This window comes from Myxocyprinus asiaticus, chromosome 37 (genome assembly GCF_019703515.2).
Source record: "Myxocyprinus asiaticus isolate MX2 ecotype Aquarium Trade chromosome 37, UBuf_Myxa_2, whole genome shotgun sequence".
Taxonomy (NCBI): domain Eukaryota; kingdom Metazoa; phylum Chordata; class Actinopteri; order Cypriniformes; family Catostomidae; genus Myxocyprinus; species Myxocyprinus asiaticus.
The window spans coordinates 12,192,182-12,218,611 of record NC_059380.1 but is presented as its reverse complement, the minus strand read 5'-3'; the positions used below and the strand labels follow the sequence as shown (position 1 = coordinate 12,218,611).

Sequence of the window (26,430 nt, the reverse complement as noted above, 5' to 3'; positions counted from 1 at the left end):
AGTCTGTGTGATTGACAGCAACATGCATATGATGATTTTCTAAAAAAAAAAGAAAAAAAAAAGGATTATATGCTGAACTGGGAAACAACATTATTTGTTTAAGGGCAACACATTCCAATCATCTGCGTGATTTGCAAGGGCATCACTGTGTTCAGAAACAACCCACTCTCATGTCATTTTTACACACAATAAAACCTCCTGTGCTACTTTGTGACTAATAATACTACAAGATCAGCTAATCACCATGGTTTTTAAAATTAGGTTTGGTCAAAACCATTTCTTAGTAGTTGACTCACATACTCCATTTATATAGAGCCACGGTGCTCATATGGGAAATGGAGATTCGATTCCAGCTTGCATCTTGTCCAGATCCGATTCTCCCACTCTCACCTCAATAATTTCCTGTTTCTCATCTGCTTTGCCGTCAATAAAACTGACAGTTTGAGAGCCAGGAGGTTAATCAGTGTGAGTGATTAAGTGAGTGTGACGAGGAGGAGGGCGTGGCCGGGCCGTGATGGAGCATGGCTGGCGCTGAACAGCAGGAGAGCGAGATAAAGTGCAGCCGGAGGCGCCGGTTTGAGAGAGAGAGAGAGAGACGCACGCGGTCGCACTCCTTATCCTGTTACAGTGGTGCCGAAACCCAGGAGGGAGGAGGGATGCGCTGTTGCAGAGTTCTCGCTGCTGCCATCCGCCAGGGGAGCAGCCGCAGCCGTCTGCCAAGAAGGGGAGGAGCGGTTCCGTCCGCCAGGGGCCGGAGGACTCGCTGCTGTCCGCTGGAGGAGGCGTGAGCTGGCATCCGCCAGAGGGCGGAGGAGCGGCTGAAGACGGTTGAGGACAGCGCATCCGGGAGCCGGTGAGCAAGTTCTTCTCTCTCTCTCACTCTCTCCGTGCGTCTCCGCACGCCCTTTCCCTCTCCGCACGCCTCCCCTCGTCTCTCCCCCCAGGTTCACAGGAGGCGGGGTGGGCCACCGGCTTACAGAACGGCCGGAAGGGCAGAGGGGGGTTAGTCAGGAGCCCCAGCCTGAATCGTGCGGGGGAGGAGTATGACGAGGAGGAGGGTGTGGCCAGGCCATGATGGAGCACTTGCTGGCGCTGAACCAGCTGATCAGCGGGAGAGTGAGATAAAGGGTGGCTGGAGGCGCCGATTTGCGAGAGAGAGACGCACGCAGCCACGCTGCACGTTTATGTTGGATTTAAGTTTACCATTAAACTTTGTCTACTGTTCAGCCAGTTCCCGCCTCCTCCTTGCACATCCTTATACTGTTACAGTGAGAAAAAAGGAGCAGAACTGTGCCTGGCATTTGACTGACACTCCTTCACACAGAGACACAAGGACACTCACAAAACATCTCAAAACTCGTCAGCTTCACCTTGTAGCTGTGCTGCTCTCAAGTAATCACTGCCTGTCTGGAAATCAGGACACTACCCTCTTTTAGAATTCACAAAATATAAATGTCAAGTAGTTAATCAGGGGTTTTGTTAAAGTGATCGTTCACTCAAAAAATAAAATAAATAAATAAATCAATACAAAATTCTGTCATTTACTCATCTTCATGATGGCTGAAACCAGTATGACTTTCTTCCATGGAACAATAGAAATTGTTAACCTCAGTCAGCATTCACTTTCACTGCATCCTTTTTCTCATACAAAGAAAGTATGGAAATATGAAGGAGAGTAAATAATGACAGAACTTAAAAGGTTTAATTCACAGCTGTCCTAAAATGAGGCAGCTACAAACAATCTGGTCATCTTATCATGCCTTATATGGACAGTAATAACATGTCAATTCACCTTTTTAAGCAATCAGTATTAGTACTGTGCATGGACAGTCGACATTCGGTTACCTTTCGACGTACCACTATTTGAATACCAAATCACTATCGGTTATTCTACACATGCAATAGCAGTCTCCAACCAAACCCGAACTTGACGAGTTCAGACAAAATGTCGGGTTTTACAGATGGGTTTGGGTCAGTTTTTCCAAAGTAGAGCAAGTTAGGGGCTGTTCAAACATGATTTTCTGTGCGTCTGCACTGTTTTTCTATATACTGAACAGTCTGTGAGTGTTGTGCTGAATCTCACTGTTTTTTCTTTCAGCGTCTTGCACAGGATCGCCATATTTTTAGACACCAAGTACAGTTAGAAAGAACTTTTAACTTTCATAAATGCATCTCAAAATACATGCGTTGTATTTCATTTTTTGTAGGGATGTTAATGATTAATCGAAAATCGATTAACTGTCTTTAATAATTTAATCGATTAAGCTTATCGATCGTCAATTAATTTCAGGACAAATGCCAGCTAGAGGGTGACTGTATTGCGCTCTGCTTTGTCATTATCCTGTTCACAGAAGAAGAGCTGAAGCATAGATCAGAGAGATGAAGTGGGCTCAATGTAAACAATGTTGGAACGTTTCTCCATAAATTAACATGAATCATTTCAGCACACACCATGATAGTGTGTTAAACTACAACATGAAAACAAGCCGTTGATCTCGTTTCATCCCAACCTACAATTACGTCAGCGATCACCGGGAAAGCACGAAGGTACATTCAGTTGACATCACACGATCACCAGAGAAGCGGTAGCCTATGTTATGTACTGTGTTTATGCAGCGTGTTATGATTTAACTTAATTTCTAATAAAAAACATAAGTCCAAAGATCCGTAATATCCCACGATCCACTATGTGAAGTTTTAATTAACTCAAATACAGGGGGGCCTGGGTAGCTCATCGAGTATTGACGCTGACTACCACCCTTGGAGTCGCGAGTTCGAATCCAGGGTGTGCTGAGTGACTCCAGCTAGGTCTCCTAAGCAACCAATTTGGCCCGGTTGCTAGGGAGGGAAGAGTCACATGGGGTAACCTCCTCGTGGTCGTGATTAGTGGTTCTCCCTCTCAATGGGGCGCGTGGTAAGTTGTGCGTGGATTACGGAGAATAGCATGAGCCTCCACTTGCGGAGACTCCGCGCTGTCATGCACAGTGAGCAATGTGATAAGATGCGTGGATTGACGGTCTCAGAAGCGGAGGCAACTGAGGCCCTGTCCCAAATGGTGCACTTCATGTGGACTTGCGGTCTCGTGGCCTTCAGTTGCACATGCTTGTGAAGTCTATGAGTCCGTAGTGTGTCCCATTTGTGATTTTAGCACTTGCGAGGGTTCACGCGAGCGCCCCCTTTGCGCCCTCGATGTGGTCTTCATTGAAGCCTGTACTGCTCCGGGCTCACGGCAATCCGCTACCCAACAGCCCTTGCGACAGACCAATCAGAAGGACTCCAGTTTCTGAGCTGGAGGAAAAAACGTGGCGGACAAGGTGATGTTCAATTGCGGATTAAAAATGTATTTTAATAATCACTTTTTCCTGATTGTCAACGGCGGATCACTTGCTTATCATGGGTATATAGAATCACTTTTAAGTCTGATGTGTAGAACTTGTTCAAAACTTTGTTTTATTTAATTTTCCAGAGATATGAAATTACTCAATTTATTGTTATTGTTGTTTCAAAGAGGATTTTAGAATTATTGAAAGAATAATTTAATGCAAATGGCAGTAGCTTGTAAGATTGCTTATATTTATTGATATAGCAACATTCGGTCTAACAGTGCTATTTATACCTGCAGAAGTGTGGCTGTGTGTATTTTTATAACTACTTTTGTGAATATATGGTGGAATGTTCTTTCTATACATTTTACTGTGTTCTAAGCTGTAACCATCCATGTGTCTGAATAATGTTTATTTGTTCTCTGAAGATATAAAACAATGGGATTTTGTTGCTGCAGTCATATGTGCACTTTGTTTTTCAGAGGTTCTTTATTATCTAATGCTTTATTGTCAGTGTGTTGCTCGAAATAATTTAATAAAAACAAATATTCAATAGTTAGTTTATAGTGTGTTCCTATACCCTAACTATCAATGCCATGACTTTTTTAAATAATAATTTTAAAACTGCACGTAAATAAAAACATCATGTAAAAAATGCGTCATCTGATTGAAGTCGAAGTCTGTCCCAAATGCACACTTTTACCAATCATGCCCCCTCATGGACTTGCTGACTAGTGCCCCATCGGTCTGCACTCAGAGGAAGACCACAAGGGCGGAGGGTGCCATTTGGGACAGGGCCTGAGACTTGTCCTCCGCCACCCGGACTGAGGTGAGTAACTGACGAGGATCTACTAAGTAGTGGGAATTGGGCATTCCAAATTGGAGGGAAAAAAAAAAAAAAAGAGAGAGAACTCAAATACAAATGATATATCTTAAGTATCTTAAGATAGAAGTTACTACTAACAGTATTTCATTACCAGTAATTAAACAATTCCCAAATTCGAACTAAACATAGTCCAAATGTATTTAAATACACTGAACTAAGAATATTTTAAGATGAAAATGACAATACGTGCATTCTTAAGTGTATTAATTCAAAATAATATTTAAACAGTATGCTACATGCACATATTATTTGGAGTCCTCCACGTGCATTTTGCAATATTAATGTTAACGATTAATCGATTAACTGATCGTTAATTTCCAGTCGATTATGTAAATGTCTGAAAATTGACATCCCTAATTCGTTGTGCTGTGTTTTTAAGAAGTTCAGGTTGCAAAAAGGGACTTCATGTGAATGTTACACCTTTAAACTTGATTCTAGGTTCTTTTCAAGGATTTTCTAGGATTTTTAAGTGCAGCAGTGTAACACCACGCACATGACCACTTGCGTTCGCTGCCTCACAGAAATGTGAACCTGCCCGGTCAGAGTGCATATACAGGCAGTGACAGTTTGATTATTTTAGTTTGACTTTAATGTGAGATTTTATCATATAAAGATCTATGTATTGTGCTATTTAGGCTCATAGGTCACTGTGCACTTTATTTGCTGCTATTCTAAGTAGAGTCTGAGGAAATTCCAATGCCATAAACGTTCCTTATTCTCATGTCCCGACTCCTGATAAAAAAAAAAAATATTATTAACCATTTGTGAAACCTCCATTGAATAATGATGAATGCACATCCTCACACACTTAACACAATTCTAAGGCCTGAGAAATTAGGCATATAAAAATGAAAACTAACATGAGACATGCAATTTGCATCTTAGCTGCTTCAATTATTGGTCCACACAAAGTAAATAATACTTGACTTCAATATTATCATATTCCATGTTCAAACTTAATAACGGCCAATTTCGACTGAACAAGTTCCTTACTTTCAAAATAAATGCCAAGACATGATTTGAGAAGTATTACATGATTTTTTTCGCATATTCTTTCACAAACAGTAATCTATGCCCTGCAGTGGTTGAGACGGGGTCCTGTTCATCCTGTTAGCAATTGCACTTCGGAAATTAAGAAAATGTGTTTGCAATCAGAGTTTATGTGATTTCTTCGTGAAAAGTTTAAATCCACCAACAGTAGACGCAGGAGTATTGGGTCTTATTAAAGCTTACACGATAACAATGACTGTGATCCGTTAAATATCATAAATTATGAAAAATCCTCAGCTTTTCTGATCTACCAATCCAATTTAAAGAAGCCCAAAATCTTCAATAATCTGCCAGAGCCGAGTGTTTGTTTGTATACAGTAACTTCTTCTACAAGCAGGTATTTGGCCATTTTGAGATTATCGGAACGTCTACTGACAGACAGTAACAATCTAAGGACGGGCAAGGAGAAGGCGGGAACCAGCTGAACAGTAAGCAGACTTTAATGATATAAATTAACTTAACATAAAAAATAAGGACACAAACACACATGCAACGCGGCCGCGTGAGTCTCTCTCTCTCTCGAACCGGCGTCTCCGGCCGCCCCTTATCTCGCTCTCCCGCTGATCAGCTGATTCTGCGTGGCCGTGCTCAGTCACAGCCCGGCCACGCCCTCCTCCTCGTCACACAGACTTATCAGTGGATAGTGGACGTTTTCTGTTTTTAAAACATTTTGTAGAGAATTGAGTAAAAATTTTATAATACATAATAAAATTATTACGTTAAATTCAGCATTTTTGTGTACATATACGCTTTTCTAACATTAAATTGTATTGCATTGTTGATACATTGATTGTTAAGCAACCTTAAGCTTTTGGAAAGGCGCTATATAAATAAAACTTTTTTAATTTTTTTTTTAAATATTATTACCTTGCTCTCTAGTTTTAAGTAATGGCTTTATCATTCGACTACTAATAAAAGTTGCTGACCCTCATATACTGTCAAAAAAGTAGGGTGGCTTCATCTCTGAGCATAGACACACTCTTGAAACATGCTGTGTCATAATGTCACTAGGAGGGTTTGTAATCCGACGTCACTTCCTAAGAAGTTTTGAACTGATGCTGATGCAGCGCATCATCTCAGTTGGCCAGATACATTTAAATTGTCAATTTAAATGTACACCACACAACACACTCTACTAAACAAGGAATAGCAGACATTTTCAACCGTATTCAAAATATACACATGCCGATGTGTACACGTGTAGATAGTGGCTTAAAAACTCCAGTGCCAGGAGGTCATCTCCATGAACAGCTTCCAAAATTATCTTCTATGTGTTTAACTACAGCTTTGAGGGACTCCTGCAGAGAGTAACGACTATTTCAAAAAACATTCAGGAGGACTGCGTCCTTTTAAAATTCCACATACATTTTCTTCAGGGCTCCCACACCTTTTGAGCAATGAATTTACATGACTTTTACAATCGTTTCCGAATGCAGGATAAGGATTTTTGTAAATGATTTTATTGTGATTGCACACAAAAAGAGCAACATCTAGAGAATGAAATACTTTACTAAGCACAAGTAGAAAAATGTACATTTCCATGACCTTAAAAAAAATAAAAAATAATAATTTCCAGGTCTGGAAATGAAAACTTTAATATTTGCTGACATTTCCAGGTTTTCCATGACAGTGGGAAAAAAAATTCTTCCTGTTTCATCTTTAAGGAATAGTTTGAAAAACATTATTATTATTTTTTTTTTAAATGTTCAAAAAACTTGTTTACAGAATAGGGTTAAATGTGTCTACAGGCTGTCAGGCTCCAAAAATGACCAACAAAATAAATAAATAAATCCACCATTAAACTACAGTAAATGTAGTCGATACGATGAAGTACATTCCAAGTCTTCTGAAACCATATGATTACTTTGTGCATTGAACATTCTGAAATGAATGTATTATTCACTCTCGAATCATCAATAGCCCTCAATCTGGCAAAAGGCAATGTGATGATTTTTCACATTTTTTCTGTTGTGTTCCACGGAAGAAAGTCATTCAGATTTGAAGCAATATCAGGGTGAGTAGATAATGAAAGCATCTTCCTTTTTGGGTGAACCACTCCTTTAACAAAGAAACCAAACCTTTCAAGCAAGACAGCAATCCACCGTGTATCCATCCTAACATTAGAGAACAACATGCTTATGACAGCTTATCATGATATGCTCTCTCCATTAGAGCTGGGTTGACATTACATGAAAACCATTTTCAAGTGTCTCTTAATTGTGCATCTTAGGTGAGAGGAAGTGAAGAAGAGGACAGATAGAATGTGCTAAGAGAGAGAATGGAGATGTAGATGGCAGAGAGGAAAACAAAAATGAAGGAGGGAGAAAAGAGGTAGAGAAAGAGAGACAGTGACAAACCGAGAGAGACGTAGAAGGCAATAAGGTGAGAGGGAGAGACAGGAAGAGAAGAGAGTGAGAGACTATGAGCAGATAATCTGACCATCCCCTTCATTGTCATTGATAAACGATCTAGGTAGAGAAGCTCTTGCACGGAGCAAGCACACATTCGCAGCTTTAACTCCACGCCTGGCTTGTCTATGTCTCCTCCCCGCTCTCTTTTCCTCATCTGATGATGAACTGCAAGATCTTCACCACACAGCCCTCCGTTCAGTCACGTTTCACTGATCACCGTACAGGAGTTGTGCAAGTGTGTGGAAGAGGAGGTTTCACAGTGATTATATGCGTATTGGTGGAAAAGAAGCATGTGGGGGAATGAAATGGTCTAGGCACCTTTTTGGTTTGGTAATCACTTCAACTACTCAATACAGTGCTACTATTCCCTCAGAACCTGTTACCACTATACAGCCCTTTTCCAAAACAGAGTTGCTGTTCCCTAATTTGGCCCAATGCCAAGGTTCACCACAGAAAAACTGGCTCCGCGCTGGCCCCTTAAACCTGGGGCTTAAACCTCACCACATAGTTTTTAAAACAGAAATGAATCAGTCTGCCTGGACTAACAAATACAAAAACAAGACTGCATTAAACTCGACTGTTCCCACTGTAGTCGAAAATGCCGTCTACAATGGAAGTATCTGATGGATAACAATGGACAGCCTGATTTTTGTCACATTCGAGCTGCCTTATTTTCCTTGTTCCTCTGAAATAAAATTATTATATTAACAAATATCTTATTTAAGTAACTGCTGAATTAATTTTTGTTATATATTTATTGGGCTGTCAATCGATTAACATTTTTATTAAATGAATTACATAATTTGCCATTTAATCGCATATTACGTGTGCACCGATCTAAATCAGTCTTAAATATGTAATCAGCCGATCGTTCTTCAGGGCCGATCTTTTTTTTTTTTTTTTTTTTTTTTAAAGTTCTGCACACACGGAAAATCAAACACTGCTACTACTCTAATAAATGAACGCTTGATCAGGCCTTGAATTATGACACTGCAGCCACTTGAGGGTGGGTTAGTGGCAAATAACTAAGCATTTGCAAATTTACACTTTCAGACATTATGTAATTTGGATGAATATGCTGCTTTGTTTTAAAAATGTGTATGAATTACATGTGTATGAATTGTAAGGAGCTTACCCCGCCTAGGACGGGACCTAAACTGGTGATGATGGGGTGGAGGGGGATGGAAACAACGCAAGTATGCAAACAAAGAGAGACAGCTGTGCAGGCTTATAAAGCGGAGGCTGTATTGTGACTGGATGAGATGCTTGAAAGAATGAATCCTGAGATCTTCCTGCTAGAACTATGCTTAAACTTCCATATCTCTCTTGTTTTTGAACACATCTCTGCTGTGTAATGCTCTCATGGTGTTTACTGATTGCCAGTATGTTACAATGATATTTGCTAGTGATAACAGAAGTAGTGGTTGACCGATATGGGTTTTTTTAATGACCAATGCCAATATCCAGAGGGCAGGATGGCCGATAGGCCGACACAATGCCAATATATAACACTGTGGCAGCGGGGGCGTGGTCAAGCATCTCTCCGGAGAGAGAGAAAGCGGTAAGGGCGCTTACACCTGAGCTAAATTATGTCTAACACCTGTCTCTAATTTCAGTGAGCACGGGGAGAGCGGCATAAATAGAGCGACACAGCACTTAGTCGAGAGAGAGACTGGATACGACAGAGCCGAGCCAGAGCAAGGATTTTCTAGTAGTGAAAGTTTATTTGTGAAAGCAGTGTGTGTTAGTGTTTAGTTTAGTGCGTAAAGGTAAACTGTAAAGTGGTGTCGCGAAGAGGGGAAAATAAAGCCTCACCTTAAGAAGGAAAAACTGCTTCTCGCTTCATCTTTTACAAACACAATTTAGTACAGTAAATAACAAACATAAAATTGCTAAAAATATTTAGCACTATATTTACTCAATTTCACACAAAACTTTGTAAAAAATGATCTTAAAAAATAATATTGTATTTTAAATGGTAGATAGAAGTTTCTTCTGATTTCTGTTTAGTCATCAAATTTTAGTAATTTATTTGCATGAAGAAACTGTTAATATATTAGGAAGAAGGAAATAACAGTACACACAGTAGTCCAGCAACCATAGATGGCATTTCCACGTTAGCAATCGCATTTTCTCATCAAAAACAGAATCAGAATGAGCTTTATTGCCAAGTATGCTTACACATACAAGGAATTTATCTTGGTGACAGGAGCTTCCAGTGTACAACAATACAAAAATAATACAAAAACAGCAGCAAGACATAGATAATAATAAAAAATAAAAAATAATTATACGTACATACACACACAGACACACACGTAGTGCAAATCTAATACAAATCTGTTATGTGTTATGTACAGTGCAAAATACAAATTTGTTATGTACAGTGCAAATGTTTTTGTATTTATTTAATTATTTTTTAGAGGAATGAAATGGCAGAAGAGGTTGGATGTGTTGGATAAATATAAAAAAGACTAAACTGTGTATTGCACATAGTTATTGCTCAATGGGGCAGTTTAACTGTTCATGAGATGGATAGCCTGAGGGAAAAAACTGTTCCTGTGCCTGACGGTTCTGGTGCTCAGAGCTCTGAAGCCAGAAGGCAACAGTTCAAAAAGGTAGTGGGCAAGGTGAGTGGGGTCCAGAGTGATTTTTCCACCCTTTTTCCTCACTCTGGAAGTGTATAGTTCTCGAAGGGGGGGCAACCAATAATCCTCTCGGCAGTCCGAACTGTCCTTTGTAGTCTTCTGATGTCTGATTTCATAGCTGAACCAAACCAGACAGTTATTGAAGTGCAGAAGACAGACTCAATGACTGCTGAGTTGAACTGTATCAGCAGCACCTGTGGCAGGTTGAATTTCCTCAGCTGGCGAAGGAAGTACAACCTCTGCTGGGCCTTTTTCACAATGGAGTCAATGTGTGTCTCCCACTTCAGGTCCTGTGAGATGGTAGTGCCCAGGAACCTGAATGACTTCACTGCTGCCACAGTGCTGTTTAGAATGGTGAGGGGGGGTCAGTGTTGGAGTGTTCCTCCTAAAGTCCACAATCATCTCCACCGTTTTGAGCGTGCTCAGCTCAAGGTTGTTTTGACTGCACCAGACAGCCAGCTGTTCAACCTCCCTTCTGTATGCAGACTCATCGTCATCTCGGATGAGGCCGATGACAGTGGTGTCGTCTGCAAACTTCAGGAGCTTGACAGAGGGGTCCTTGGCGATGCAGTCATTGATGTAGAGGGAGAAGAAAAGTGGGGAAAGCACACATCCCTGGGGGACACCAGTGCTGATTGTACAGGTGCTGGAAGTGAGTTTCCCCTGTCTCACAAGCTGCAGCCTGTCTGTCAGAAAACTGGTAATCCACTGACAGACAGACATTGGAACAGAGAGCTGGTGTAATTTATTATGGAGTATAGCTGGAATGATGGCGTTGAAAGCCGAACTGAAGTCCACAAAAAGGATCCTTGCATATGTCCCTGGTCTGTCCAGATGTTGCAGGATATGATGCAATCCCATGTTGACTGCATCATCCACAGACCTGTTTGCTCGATAATAAAAATTTAAGGGGATCTAGAAAGGGTCCAGTGATGTTCTTCAGGTGGGCCAACACGTCTCTCAAATGATTTCATGACCACAGACATCAGGGTGACAGGTCTGTAGTCATTAAGTCCTGTGATTTTTGGTTTCTTTATGACAGGAATAATGATTGAGCGTTTGAAGCAGCATGGGACTTCACACTGCTTCAGTGATCTTATGAAGATCTGTGTGAAGATGGGGGCCAGCTGTAATCAAACCAATTGTACATACAGTACATAGTGAATAAGACATTTACTCATAGCACACGTGAAGCGCTTTTACCTTGAAGTTGCACCAGCGACAGGCCACTTCTATTAAAATGAATGGGAAAAATTAGAACGACCAACTGCAGTTTTTTTCCAACGGTTAATGGATGTAGATAGGAAGTCCCGCCTTACAGGTAAAAGAGCCAATCACCTTTTAGATACAGACATTGCCTGTCAATCAACTCGAGAACACGCATGCACATTAGCTATAAAAGCTGGGAAAATTGCTTTTTTTAGCGTAATCTGAGGTAAAGAAGCACCATTTATGATACCTGTGTTGTCAGATTTTACTGCTGATTTGAAATATGTTCTTTGATCGTAATCTTGACCAACTGTTTTGGAGATTTTGGTCTTTCTCCATTCAAGTAGATAGGAGCTGTACTTTCATGACTGGAAATAGTCTCCCGAGAGCGTTCCAAACATGGCCAACAGTGGACTGACTTGCTAGAAAGACTTTGGTCTCACTCACATGTTCATGCCTATCCAGCACGAGCCTCAATCACCTGACAGTTTAAATGGCCTGATTTGCCTGCTTGGCTTGTCGTCATGATTTGTGAATCAGAGGAACTTTTGATCCTGATCCTGAAGTTTTGATTCTGGCTGATAGAATATGCACTTCAGAGGAAGATATTAGATGAGCGCTCGATGGGAAGAAAATGCTGGATTTTCGTGAGGTTCATTAATTACATCTGTTTAAACTAGATATCTGCATATTTGCAGACGGTACATAATAGAAGTTTTATTTATATTTGCCTTTTATCATTAGAAAAATTACAGGGAACATTTGAGGAGAGACTGTAAGAATACCTGCTATGATGCTGGATCTGCTGAAGTTCTGTGAGGTTGGTTTATTACATCTGTTTAAAGGAGATATGTGGATATTAACAGATGGTATTTGATATTAGTTTGATTGATATTTGCCTTTTTATCATTAGACAAGACAGTTAAAAGTTACAGGGAACTGTTGAGGAGAGAGAGAGAGAATGAAACAGGTGAGCACTTTAACATTATGAGCTCAAACGTATCTGCTGCAGCTCTGATATGCGAACCTTTAAATGACACTGTGTTGCACACCGGTCTATTCTTGTAGTAACACGATGGCACATAACAAAACGAACCGTGACTGGTTGTTTACATATCTCAGTCGCTTCACATGCAATTCTCATCTCCCTCAAGAAACAAATCGGCCAAAGGGGAAAATTTATTGGCCGATATTCTGACTTTTTTAAATATCGCATCGGCCGATAAATTTTCCCCTTTGGCTGATTTGTTTCTTGAGGGAGATGAGAATCGCCTGCTTGCATGTGTCGGCCTCTGCGATATACCGGTCGACCACTAAACTAAAGTATTCATAACTGTTTTCTATTCAAATACATGTTAGCATTTCACAATTAATGTAAAGTGAATGTAATTTTACAGTGTGGGGCATAAACATATAACTGCAGCATATAACTTTTAAAAGTGTAGCAAAAGGGCACTTTAAAAGGATAAAAATCGGAATGAGATCTGTATCGGCTGATTTCAGTGTTAAAAAAAAAAAACTGTGATTATCGGCCTTAAATTTCCTGATCGGTGCATCACTATCGCATACATATCAATATTTGATGTGAAGAGCTCCCAAATGAAGATAATTCAAAGACATTACATTATGGCACACGAGAGCATTTAATTAAATGACATTAGAAGTCAATAGAAATTGTCTGTTTTATTACTAAATCATTAAACATAAACCCTATCATTGGTCTATTTTCCCTAGCAATCTATTTAGTATTTTCGTCTGCAATATTTTTAGTTGCTTGTTTTATCTAAACATACATCAGATAAGGCTTGTTTTATCTAAACATACATCAGATAAGGCTTGTCTATCTACATACACATAAGATTTTTGCATCTTAAGACCCTTGTGTTTCATTAAGCTGTTTTAAACACAAGAACACTGCTGTTGTTCATGTGTGCCTTCTCTTGGTAAGCACTGGTCAGGGGGCATTATATATATTTCTATTAATGTGTTAATTGATTGCACTTTATTAATGTGTTAAATTGACAGCCCCAATATTTAAATACCTTCTAATTGCTATATCAAATTTGTGATGGCATAAAGACGCTAAATGACTTTAGATTAGGGTTGTCACAATACCACGATCATATCTTACATTACTATACCAGCTAAGGTATCATGATACCAAGTAGTATCACAACAGCACATGATAGTGTGTCAATTCTTAATTTATTCAAATACAATGTAATACTTTTCAAATCAACCAAATCTGCAAAATTCTGCACACAAATCTAGTTGCAATGCTGCATGAGATTCTGAGTTTGTCATAGCAAAGGTGGTTCTTAGAAACTAGCCATTCAACTTGTTGCTCTGGAAATGGTGAAAATAACTGATGGATGAACTGTGAGAACGCTCAAACGGAATAACTTGTTACCGAATACATTCTTAATTTGATGTAATAAAAAATAAATAGCCACCGCATCAAAACAGCCAGTTCAAACGGCTTTAAACTTTTATTCCATTATTTCTGTGATTGGTTGAATGTTGGTAACATAAAAATAAAGATAGTGTGATGTTGAAGAGACTGTTTTGAGCAGCTGTTTCATTATTACAAGCGCTTCAGCCCCTCTCCTGGTACACAGCAGCGTGAATGCAGATCACACACCGGTTTGATCGCATGGCTGAGGGACATGATCAAACCGAACTGAGTGTGAAGTTTTCACTACCATGCATTTGTATTTGGAAGAAATGAAACAAGTGTGTAACAATTCGGGAAAGGAGGAAGCTGGGACCGGCTTGACAAAATACGCAGACATTTTCAGCGTCACACAATAAGGTTTTTCAGCCGAAATATTCACTGCACGTGCTGCTTTTCAGCAGACACGTTAAAGACATCATCACACACAAAAGACATCGCTCATGCATCTCTCTCTCCCCATCTGCTGCTGTCTCCGCCCCTTTCTGGAATGCGAGACCGGTGTGGCACACAGGTGGAACTCATACGCCACTTATCTTCCTGGCCTCGCACTGCCCAGATGCCGCCCTGCTCGCCACAAAGTTCAATGTTCGACTTTACAGAGATATGGTAAATCTGTAAATGTTAACATAAAGCATTTAGGTTAAATGAATTGGCACTAACCCGTGTATCCGCAAAAGTAGTGGGATGTGTCCGAAGGTGTTTAATAAGGTTGCTGGTGTTTCCTCCTTTGGCTTGAAATCTCTGTCGATATTCACAGCAGATGGGTTTTCCCAGTCTCATCAGGCAGAATGCAAAATAATTCCAAATCTTGCTGTGTGACTTGTATTTTTTTAAAAAGCTTCTCACTTTCCAAAGTTTTATTTAAATCCATATTATCCATTAGGAGACACGGCCACCAAATACAGATGTGTGTGTTTGAAGCATGGGAAAACCAGACATTACAAAATAAACAATACCATATAAGGGGCATATTATAAACCACATTTTGTGCTATTCGTGAAGGGGACACCACTCGAAAAGATTACATTTTTAATGTTATTGCAGACATAGGATAGGTCTGAATCAAATGAAGGTTTTAGCGGAAAATATTTACTACCGTATTGACGGTACTACCGTTTAAAAAATACTGTGGCACCGTCAGTATTTTGAAGCTTTAGTATCGCAATACTACCGTAGCACCGGTATACCATGCAACCCTACTTTGGATGTTAAAAAATGTCTTCAAAACTCAGAGTAAGACTCATAAACTAAGACTGGCATAAACCATGTTTGTTTATGGGCAGAATCTGTACTACCATAGTCAGTTATGTCTTTGTTCAACTCTCATGTCAGTGGAAATGCAGGTCTTTTCATAGAGAGGTGACCACCCTCCTAACTCCCTTTTAAGAGAGGTTATAAAGAGCCCAATAACAGCCTCTGAACTGGAAATGAGGATGGCCTCCATCACCGTCTCCATCAAACACTTTCAACCTAGAAAGTTGGCTTTTTAAACTTCTCAATGTAGTTTTGCAGTTTTAGTGAGTTTGCCATGGACAAGGTTTAGGCAAACTAATTCAAGAATAACACTACCTCTATCTAGTGCACAGTCACAGATAACAGAGCAAACTTCTCTCAATATTAGGTTGTAGAATATAGTGCAACACCCAGTGCTCTCTAGTCAAGGCATCAAAGAGATAATAAATGGAAATTCTGTCACCTTTTTAACTCACCTTTGTGATGGTTGAACCCTGTATCACTTGAAAAGGAAAAAAGACACAATAAAAGCAAAAGGTGACTGAGGCTGTCATTCTGCCAAACATCTGCTTTTGTGTTCAACAGAAAATTAAATAAGGGTTTGGAACAACACAAGGGTGAGTAAATGATGGCAAAATATCTAACTCTTTAAAGGAATAGTTCACCCAAAAATGAAAATTCTCTCATCATTTACTCACCCTCATGCCATCCCAGATGTGTATGACTTTCTTTCTTCTGCTGAGCTCAAACGAAGAGTTTTAGAAGAATATCTCAGCTCTGTTGGTCCATTCAATGCAAGTGAATGGTGGACAGAACTTTGACGCTTTAAAAAGCACATAAATGCAGCATAAAAACAATCCATACGACTCCAATGGTTAAATCCATATCTTCCGAAGCAATACAATATGCGTGGGTGAGAAACAGATCAACAGTTAAGCCCTTTTTTTTATTATAAATTCTCCTCCCCGCCCAGTAGGTTGCAATATGCATGAAGAATGTGAATCACCAAAAACACAAGAAGAATGTGCAAGTGAAAGTAGACATTTATACTAAAAAAAAAGTACTTAAATATGGATCTATTTCTCACCCACACCTATTATATCACATTCAAAACATTGATTTAACCACTGGAGTCATATGAATTACTTTATGCTGCCTTTGTGTACTTTTTTGAGCTTCAAATTTCTGGCCACCATTCACTTACACTGAATGAATGAACAGTGCCAAGATATTTTTCTAAAATTTGTGTTTAGCAGAAGAAAGTAAGTCATACACATCTTGGATGGCATGAAGGTGAGTAAATTATGAGAAAATTTTCATTTGTGTGTGAACTATTTATTTAAGGCTGATAACGTCCACATCTACAACACCACTTATGCTGCTTTGAATACATCTTCACACATACAAATTTCAGACATAAAAACAGCAATAATTCCAGTCTGGTTTAGTATGTGTTTTGTCCTTACAGGTAAAAACATGTCTTTTTTTTTTTCTTATGAAACCCAAAGGTTGACATATCTCAAATTCCTGTGTGACAACTTTGGCTCTTCCAGGACCTAACCAATTTACTCTAAAGTGCGCAAAGGAGCACACGATGGTTCCACTGTTTTCCAATGCAAATGCACTGTCAGATAAGTGCCCTCACATGTACAGTATGTCACCTCTTTGTATGCAGACAGAAGAGTGTGTGAGAGAGGCCTGGAGATGACAATTGACAACAACTTCATGACAACTTAGGATAAAGCCAAAATCTATCAAAATGATCTAAAGACAGATTTCCTTTCTCTAAACAATGGTCCAACAAAGGCCCGCCAGATGAGTCAATAAAATACTAGGTACATTTTTAAAGGGATAGTTTACCCAAGAATAGAAATTCAGTCTGCTTTTAAGACATTCAACTTAAAAAATTGTCTTTTATCGTCAAATTCGTGTCTACAGTTAACTTCTCTCCAAACACTGGGTGGAAAAACATGTTTCTGCATGCATACAACTGTCAAGTAGGCGCATTTAAACATAGGAAAAGATGTCATTAGGTATATAAATGTTTTCTTGATATAAACACGATGCATTCTAACACTCTCATTCTAAGTAACATTGCATTCTTAGTCATACAGTAAGTGTAACCTGCAACCTAGAACTGTAAATTAACTAATGTCATTGTGCTCTCCTACTGCCTACATAAATACACATCTAACAACTCAGTTATAATTAATGCAACGATTATAACAGCTGAGTTTTCAGAGGCTGTACTGTCAAAAGTCAGCTGCACTTGTTTCAAAGTCAGCCGGTGCGTGAAAAGTGTGCACACACCACCAAAACAAAAACACACCTTTGACCAGAGAAAGCTACAGTACTCACCGTCTCTGCAGAGTCTCATGGCTTCGCGGTTTTTCCCCCACTCTTTCAAACTTTCTTCCAATTCTGTACCTGAGGAAGCGATTTGGACCGAGTTACACAAACAGTTACACTTACTCGCTTGTTCTCTCGCTACCAGTCGCGTTTCTCAATATTTCAAAACTACACGCAATCGGGAAAGAGCTCGCGATCTGACGCGGCTGCCCGTTTAAATGCAATGGCCGACGGCGGCCGAACAACTCACCGTCGCTCCCGTACAGTTTCACAACATCGACCCAGCTGCTCCAAGGCTGTCCCGGCAATATTTCAGGACTAGGCAGGGATCTGCGCTCCGCAACAGTCGCCATTGCTGTGGAGGCTTCTCCCCGCTGCTTCAGCTGCCTGGCCGCTCTGCTGCGCTGCTGCTGCTGCTCCCCCCTGACGTCATCATCGGCCCTTTCCGACATTCTTTCCGCTACAATGTAACACAACAACAGTGAGCGTTTAAGGTGGCCGATCGGATTCCTTTAATGAATGACATTGAGCTGAAAGCGGGATTCATTCACGCTCTCTGTGTTGTGCCACGGGATGCGCGAGCTCGATTGTCTTTTTTCCTGTGATATGAGTCGAGCGTGCAGCACGCGACGGCGTTCCTCGAGACACACATTATATGTTGGGAGGTTAAAGAGATAAAAGTTTAAGGAGGACCTCAAAACTTCCTTTCACTATCGTATTTGGGAAATACAGAAGGAATCCGGATTAGTCCTGAGTGAAGGGAGGAATTTTTGCCGTGTTATAATATCACGTTTATTTTAACAAATAGTTTCAAAAAATGTATTAAGTTATCAAAGTGAAACAACTGGCATTGGAATTCTACATTCTCTTACTATTGGCGCCCCAGAATTTAGGACATAGCAATAAGGAAATGGGCCAATAAATGGCAAATTTTATTTTTATTTATTTATTTACAAATACTCTGAAGATTCCAAGAAGAAAATTACATAAATTCATTTGTATTTCCGAAAACATGTTTGATTTACAAAAAGTGCAATAGTGCAAGACAATACTGCATATTGCAAACTATGGAGAGGCTTATGGAATGTTTTCAGGCCCTTTAATGACAGCCAGAGATTAATCATTTGCTGGATTTCCATCCAAAATGTTTTGCATTTATTAAGCGCATTTCTAAAAATCTGACTCCAAAAAATACGAATTGTTGCGTGTTTCCATCCACTACATAATGTGCATTATCATGAGGGAGCGGCCTCGCCATGATGGAGCAGCTGAATGACCTCTCCCTGCATTGGGGACAGTTTTATTTGCAAGATTGGAGCAAGTATATCATTTTATTAAATGCATCCACAAGACACTGCAGAATAAGTGTAATATATGATATAATGTGGGTTGAAATAGCTGCATTGCCACACACCACCAGTCTCCGCATACTTAGGAGCGCCCGCACTAAAACTGTTCTGCCGGATTGTGAGGACCCACTTTATCGACCAGCAGTGGGTTAAACACTTCTGAATAACAAGTGCTATGTTCAAAGAATTGTGTGCCAAGGTTGGACCTTTCGGTGGGCTAGTCACATCAAGCTATCGCACACTCATAATACATGCACGAATGGTCAAAACACGTCATCGTTTTGCAAATAAACCGTTTCCATCGCCTTAATGTGCATTTTAACTAATGTGAAACTTTAGAAAATCCAGCTCCTCCTAGTGCATTACATTTTAAGCGAATTTAGAACGTTTATTTGCATATCAAGCGTTTCCATTCAGGATTTCTTATGTGCAATTTGAAAATGTCCATAAAAATAGTTGGATGGAAATCCACCTAATGTTGATACTCTGAGCATTTCTTACCCACACAGGTTTTGGGCATATCTAGATCTGAAAGATTATCAACAAAATCATTTAGGCAAAACAAAACTTTTGAACAAAGCTGCACTGCAAATTTTAAATCAAATCGCTATTTAAATAAAAAACTTTGCAAAGTTTTACAAACACTATCAGTTTGAATATGGTATAAAGTTAGAGGCATGGTTAAAAGAAAATTGTGTTATAAGTATGAAGACCTTTCGCACTTTTTTTTGCATGCTCTAAAATTTATTTACTGAAACTGATCAGACACATAAATAAATCAGATTTCTGGAACACAGGCATTAGTAAATACGTTCTAGGCTATACGTTCTAGGCCATTTCTCCACCTGTAAGAATGTGTCTCATATACACTCAAATATTTCTGAGCCAATTCATACAGAATAAGAACAGATAAGAATAATAAGAGACAAACACATCTAAATTTAACATGGAATAGCTCGATTTGGAGCTTTATGCAATAAAATAATGGGTCAGTACCTAAAATATGTTCATAGTCAACATAGATGTTTGTATTTAATAGATGTAAGAGCTGGTTTATTGAGATCACCAAAGATCAATTTTGAGAGCGTTTTATACTGTTTATGTGTATGAACATTAAGTACAACCAGCAGGAAATAAATCACATTTAATGTTTGCTTGCAGAAAGAAATTACAACTTTTTGCAAGGACTGGTGTAAAAAATCCCTTCAGCGTTAGCACCAATCCTTATTACATTTAGAGCAATACAGGTGCATCTGCTTTAAGGGTCTCATCTTTTATCGATCTATTAAAAAACCCATTACAAAGTCACAGCATGTTAAAGATTTAGGGCCCTATTTTAAGAGCGCTAGCACTAAGCACAGTGCTATGCTTTAAGTCATATGTGCAAAGTCAGGGGGCATGGCCATGAAGTTTTTGTATTTTCGTGCAAGCATTCGCTAAGTCTAGGTGCAAGTGGGTTTGGCAAAATTGCACATGCAAAGTGCTAATGGGCTGGGTTAAGTGCAAATTAATTCTGAGGTACTTCTAGGGTTATTGAACCATCTGCGTCCTATTATATAATCCAATCCCTGTCAAGCACCAGCAATATAAACAAAGACAGCACATTCATAAATAGTTGGTAGTGTAAATGGACTGTATGCAATGAATTCGAAGAATAGAAATATTGACTGACTTTCTTTTGGGCATTAACCTGCGTCCTTGTTGAATGCCAGGCATATTTCTATGACACTAACTTGCTCCTTTTATCCTCATTGAAAATCAAGATTTGGATGTAGGCCGTTAAATTGTAAAGAATGTAAGTTTAATTAATCATACTGATCAAGTGACACACAAATAATGGCTAGTATTAACAGTTAATTTATCGGCCCTCTAGGTTAGGCTGTGGATCGAGGGATTGTTTTTGTTTTTTTGCACTCACTTCTCTTCACTTCTACTGATCAATTTTGCCATAAAAATTACATTTATTTATGAAACACAAAAAACTTAAACCAAAAATATTTCTAAATTTAAATAACATTTCAAACGAAACAAAAATATAATCAAAATAACAAAGTGGTCAATTTTTTTTTTAATAAAACGACCTCTCCAACTTCTTTCATTGGCCCCTTTTACAGTGACTTAAAAATCACTCTATGACAACAGGTGGAAAATTACTAATACAAATTAGGTCATAAATGCAACTGTAAATAGAATAATAATAATAATAAAAATAAAAAATAAAATAAAAAACATGACCTCTAGCATGTTTTACACAAATCTCTATACATTTCTGTTTCATTAAACGGCTACAACAGTGATTATAAGAGACATGATTTTTTTGTTCCATTATATTTTCAGAGTTTGGACATGGACTTTATTACCACCTGCTGGTGGAATCTCCAAACTGCAAATGCAGAAACTGAGTTTAGACTTTCCACTGAAAACAGAAGTGCTTCTCAAACGTCTTAGCACAATTACCTCTTTCTCAATAGCAAATTTTGTTTTGCACCACTTCTTTAACATACAATACACCCAGAGTTTGCGCGCATACACCCAGAGATAGCGCAAACACTCCTATCCATGCCCACTTGCGCTTTGCACTGGCATGAAAATTGAGCTTAGAATTAGCGCTCTCATGAAAATTGGATAAGACGTTGCACACGGTGGTTGCGAGTAGCGATGCGCTTAGTGCGGCCATGGAAATAGAGCCCATAGTAATAATAATTCTTCAGTATCTAATGGACTGAAAAATTAATCTGAAGAAAGCTACTGCTTTTGATTCTGAACATCTTACACAACTTAATAAAACTGTGCAAAATTAATCTAATTTTCTCTTACTGAGTACTAAAACACTTTGGGTGGGATTTTGTACAGGAGACAGCAGCTGAAAATCATATGATTTGTGAGCTGTAAACAGTATCTCATACCTTGTCAAAAGTAAAAAAAAATGGAACAAAACTGGTCAAGTCAGTAGATCCTCATCAGCTTTGGTGATTCCAGACTGCTACACAAGCTGGTGAGGGAATCTGGACAAAGGAGACATAAGAAAGGGCACGTTAGCAGCATTGTTTTAACATTCTGAGTAAAAATCACTGTTTAGGCCAATAGCTGTTTGTCTTTTAACAAAGGAGCCTTCACAGCCCAAGGCCAAGAGAATCTGGCTGCAGCTTTCTGCTCTAGTGTTTTTTACTGGTACAATATCTACTTATGGAGGAGCCCGTCGCTACAGAGTAACCCAATCCAATAACAACTTTCCCTGGTTAACCATCTGAGAGCCCTTCAGTTGACAGCCTGATAATCCGTCTCAGGGATACAAGTGACCAGTGAAAATGTTTTGACTTTCTAGCATATGTTTAGTGTTTGCTACAGAGATTCATAATCTAATTAATTTATTTGAACTAATCAGAGCCTCTCTGTTTTACACTATATAATGCCATCTGTTTATGTGGAATGAAAAAAGAAAATCACAGAGAAAAGTTTCTATTAGGCATTCAACTCATTACAGTACATGTAAAATACAAATTTTATTACATAATTTTAGAATATATCCAAAAACAGAGGAAATAACAAATATACACTAATAACATCTTTCCAGTGTTTGCTGGATGACGATTAGCCTCACTGGTAATTGATGAAGGAATTACACATCAAGTGTTGGTATGAGGGGAATGGAGGCTGATGACGCTCTGATGAGATGTTCTTTGTGCTTTCAAAGTTTTCCAAGTCAGGCTGCATCTAACATTCTACAGAACGATATTTCAGTTTCCACTGCAATACCCACTTGTTGCCAAGGTCTTAAAGGAATAGTTCACCCAAAAATGAAAATTCTGTAATTATTTACTCACCCTCTTGTCATTCCAGATGTGTATGACTTTCTTTCCTCTGCATAAGACTCATAAGTCTGCATAAGTAATCCATAAGACTCCAGTGGTTTAATCTATGTCTTCTGAATCAATCCAATTGATTTTGAATGAGAACAGACCAAAAAATAAACTTTTACACTGTAAATCTTAACATTAGCAGTCTCCTTGATTGGCCTGTGATGATTATGAAATGATCATTATGAATGACATAAAATAATGTTTTAAATATCAAAATATTTCTGTGTCTCTCTTTTTGTTTTGGTCAACTTTAGTTTTGGTAAATTTTACATTTACACTGTTGTTTTCAGAACTCATTTTATATTATTTATATATATATATATATATATTTGTAAAATATACAGTATATAATTTTTTTATATATTTTAATAATATTTATGTTATATTACATTATTTAATTATGCAATAGTAAAATATTTATACCCTAATTTTTTTCACTTTACATGTAATTTTAATGCTCTTTGATTAAACCCACAAATCCTTATTTCTCATGAAGCAAAACCTTTGAGATTTTGTTTCATCATTTTATCAAACTACAGAAATAGAGTAAGTGTTTGTCTTATCCTCTGTGTCACTGAGTGCCATTAACACTGCATGTATGAATTCGCTATGACCAGGTACATTACATGATCGTTTTAAGTGAAGGCGGAGCGCTTTGCCTTCACTATCAAAGTTTATATTTTGTCGCGAGCCTCTGCTGACAGCACACGCATCAGAGCACTTTTAAAAGCACTTCATGCGCTCTTCCGGACAGGAGCTGTTCAGGAGCTGCTGATCAAATAACCACGATCAGATGATTATTTAATAATCACGACAGGCCTACTCCTTGGGGATCGTAATTTCAAGGTCAATTACACTTCCTAGCATCATCTAGAACTCTGCGCATGCGTCATGCACTAGGAAGTGTAATCGAGCTATAAATCATGATTGTGCCTATAGACTGCAATTGCAAGATGTACAGTGAAAAAGGAGTTGTATTTTGGTCTGTTCTCACCCAAAACAAATTGGATGGCTTCAGAAGAGATGGATTAAACCACTGGAGTCGTATGGATTACATTTATGCTGCCTTTTAGTGCTTTTTGGAGCTTCAAAGTTTTAGTCACCATTTACTTGCATTGTATGGAACTACAGAGCTGACATATTCTTCTAAAAAATCTTTGTTTTCTGCAGGAGAGAAAGACACACATCTGGGATGGCATGAGGGTGAGTAAATGACAAAATAATTTTCATTTTTGGGTGAACTATCACTTTAACATGGCTACATAGACTAAAAACAATTCATATTCCAAATTTAGTATGCACAGCTGAAGCAGTAACTTACAAACTGTTCTGATATCTTTGAGCCAATGTTTTTTTTTTTGTTTTGTTTTGTTTTTTTTAGACAAGAACATATGAGACATCATAGATTTGAATTAGACTACAAAGCAATATAAGAAAACATAATTAATAGCTTAATGAATAGTCCATCTGTTGAAGAAGAAAAAAATGCTCCATTTGTCAGAATGTTGGAGAAAACATGTTTTGGCTTAAAGTAAAATGTTTAATAGCTCAGAAAATGCAAACTAATATTTTAAACACTTTAAAAGTTAAATTAAAGAAAATAGAAAAGTGGGTTGACAGATTCTGTAAGTGCTAAACTTTGCCTTCCCCTTCCTACCAATGCTCAGTGTAAAGTTTAGAAACATGGTTCCTCTCTCAAAAATGCCATGTCCTTGAACTTTTAAAAAAGTCTTCTGCTAATTGTTTCTTCATCGAACCTCTAATATGGCTCCATTCATTTCTAGTAATGTCCACTTGTTTGCATCCACTACGCTGTTATTACCTGACAAGTGCACTTAGGAAAGTGAAAGCAATGATGACATGATCATATAGTTGATAGAATGGCACACACAACAACTTTTCTATAAGGACTAAACATAGCGGGTTTGTCATAGAGCAAAATGGACCAAGTAAACTTAAGTATTACGTCACCAAAATAAAATGTTACAGACATAAGAGGGGGAGGGGGCGGCAGCAGGTTTAGCTTCCTCGCTAACTGAGCAGCTGAGTGGCACTGCTGCTGGAGCATGCAACTGGCTAACTGGCAGAACAGACATTAGCAGCTGATCTCGATGTCATCATTGTTCTCTTACCAATGTCCTGGACACCAGACGTTCCGGTAGAGCTCAAAAGAGAAAAAAGGCGCAGGCTTTAGGGTGTATTGAAAATGAAGATCAGCTTAAAGAGCGAGTGCAGCGCTCAGTGACTGTGGAGGTCTCCACCAGGTGCTTCCATGTCTGTTTACCAGGCAGCATTCTGGGACAAGAACGTCACTGACTGACTCCAGCAGCACGCATGCACCGAGCACGCCTGTCACTGGACACTGTGGCTGTGTTTCTAAACCTAGTCAGTAGCCTACCAAGACAGCATTTCTGGCCGTCTCACGCGCGTTTGGAACGTTCGAAAACGTTCTTGAACGGCATTTACGCGTTTGGAGTGTTTAAACAGCTGTTTTTGTTAGAACCTGTGGAGTAGCACCTAATTAAATTTTTTGACGGGAATTAAAACGAGATTGTTAGAGATATAGACTAGTCGTCTCTTCAGTGGTATTCTACGGTGGCCAAGGGGTGCGCAACACAACAGAATTACCAAAGCAAACAAAACTTCAAACCACAATCAAAACAAACCACAGAATAACGAAATTAAGGGCGTTTTCCAAACGACATTTATGCGCCATTGAAGGGCATCTCGGGAAGGGGACGCCACTCGAAAGGCTGTTCCAAACAAAAATAAGAAAGTTAATTATTTCACAAAGGGCCCTTTCACAAGACTTTTAGTGAAGGCTACATTTAAACTGTGATGCCATGCTCCCTTCAGAGTGCCCACATCAAGATCCCTGTCTTTTGTAGTGAGTAGGGTATAGGGATGATCACTTTCAATTGGAATTCTCACACATAATGGAAATAAGCCACAACACAACAAAATAAATACTTGTAAACACTATTTGTTGTTGTTGTGTTGTGGCTTATTTTGGGTTGTGACTTAATTTTGTTGTATTGTGTTTCTTTCCATTGTGTTGCGGCTAATCTGTTGTGTTGTGGCTACATATTTTCATTGTTTTGTAGATTTTGTGTAGTGGCTTATTTCCATTGTGTTGTGGCTTCATTTCGTTGTTTGTGTGCACTTTCAGTTTTTATTTGCTTTGCTAATTTTAGTGTGTTGTGCACCCCTGGGCCACCATATTCACTGTATAAAGCTGTATAAAGGTCCTAGATATCACATATAATTTCACAACTCCCATTATAGTTTTCTTTTTTTATTATTATTGTATTTTTAAGTTTTTCCATCTAAACGATCAAAAAAAAAAAAAAAAAAATTCAACCAATTGAAGACTACACTTCTGTCCCTCACAGCCTTATTTTCTTTCCCGTCAACAATTAAATGTAACACTACTCTAAACTTCATAAAGCCCATAAATGCTGTCTAGGTAGGCAGCTAACTATATTTTGAAACACAGCCTATTTCTTCACTTCCCTCTAACATTAAATCTCAAAAACTGCATACTGATGCAGAACCAAGAACACGAGATAAGAACCGCATACACTTGACACAACTTTTAAATGACTTTGGCGAAAAGAAAAAAAAATAAGAGATAAAAACTGTGGACGCGTTGTGAAG

General features: G+C 38.8%; 1 protein-coding gene across 3 annotated transcripts in view; it reads right to left on the bottom strand.

The window, feature by feature from the left end:
• LOC127427700 (ataxin-7-like) overlaps positions 1–25,128 on the bottom strand; it is a 51,145-nt gene extending 26,017 nt beyond the window's left edge. For 2 of the 3 annotated variants that reach the window (XM_051675446.1, XM_051675448.1), the window contains exons 1-5: positions 24,906–25,128; positions 21,820–21,918; positions 17,815–18,024; positions 17,574–17,642; positions 15,692–15,709 (exon numbers count right to left, since the gene is read on the bottom strand). In XM_051675446.1, coding sequence (XP_051531406.1) covers positions 15,692–15,709; positions 17,574–17,642; positions 17,815–18,016 — 289 coding nt within the window. In that variant the 5' untranslated portion in view covers positions 18,017–18,024; positions 21,820–21,918; positions 24,906–25,128. The remainder of the gene's footprint in view (positions 1–15,691; positions 15,710–17,573; positions 17,643–17,814; positions 18,025–21,819; positions 21,919–24,905) is intronic. The other variant, XM_051675447.1, reaches the window with a different exon arrangement.
• Positions 25,129–26,430: the final 1,302 nt, after the last annotated feature.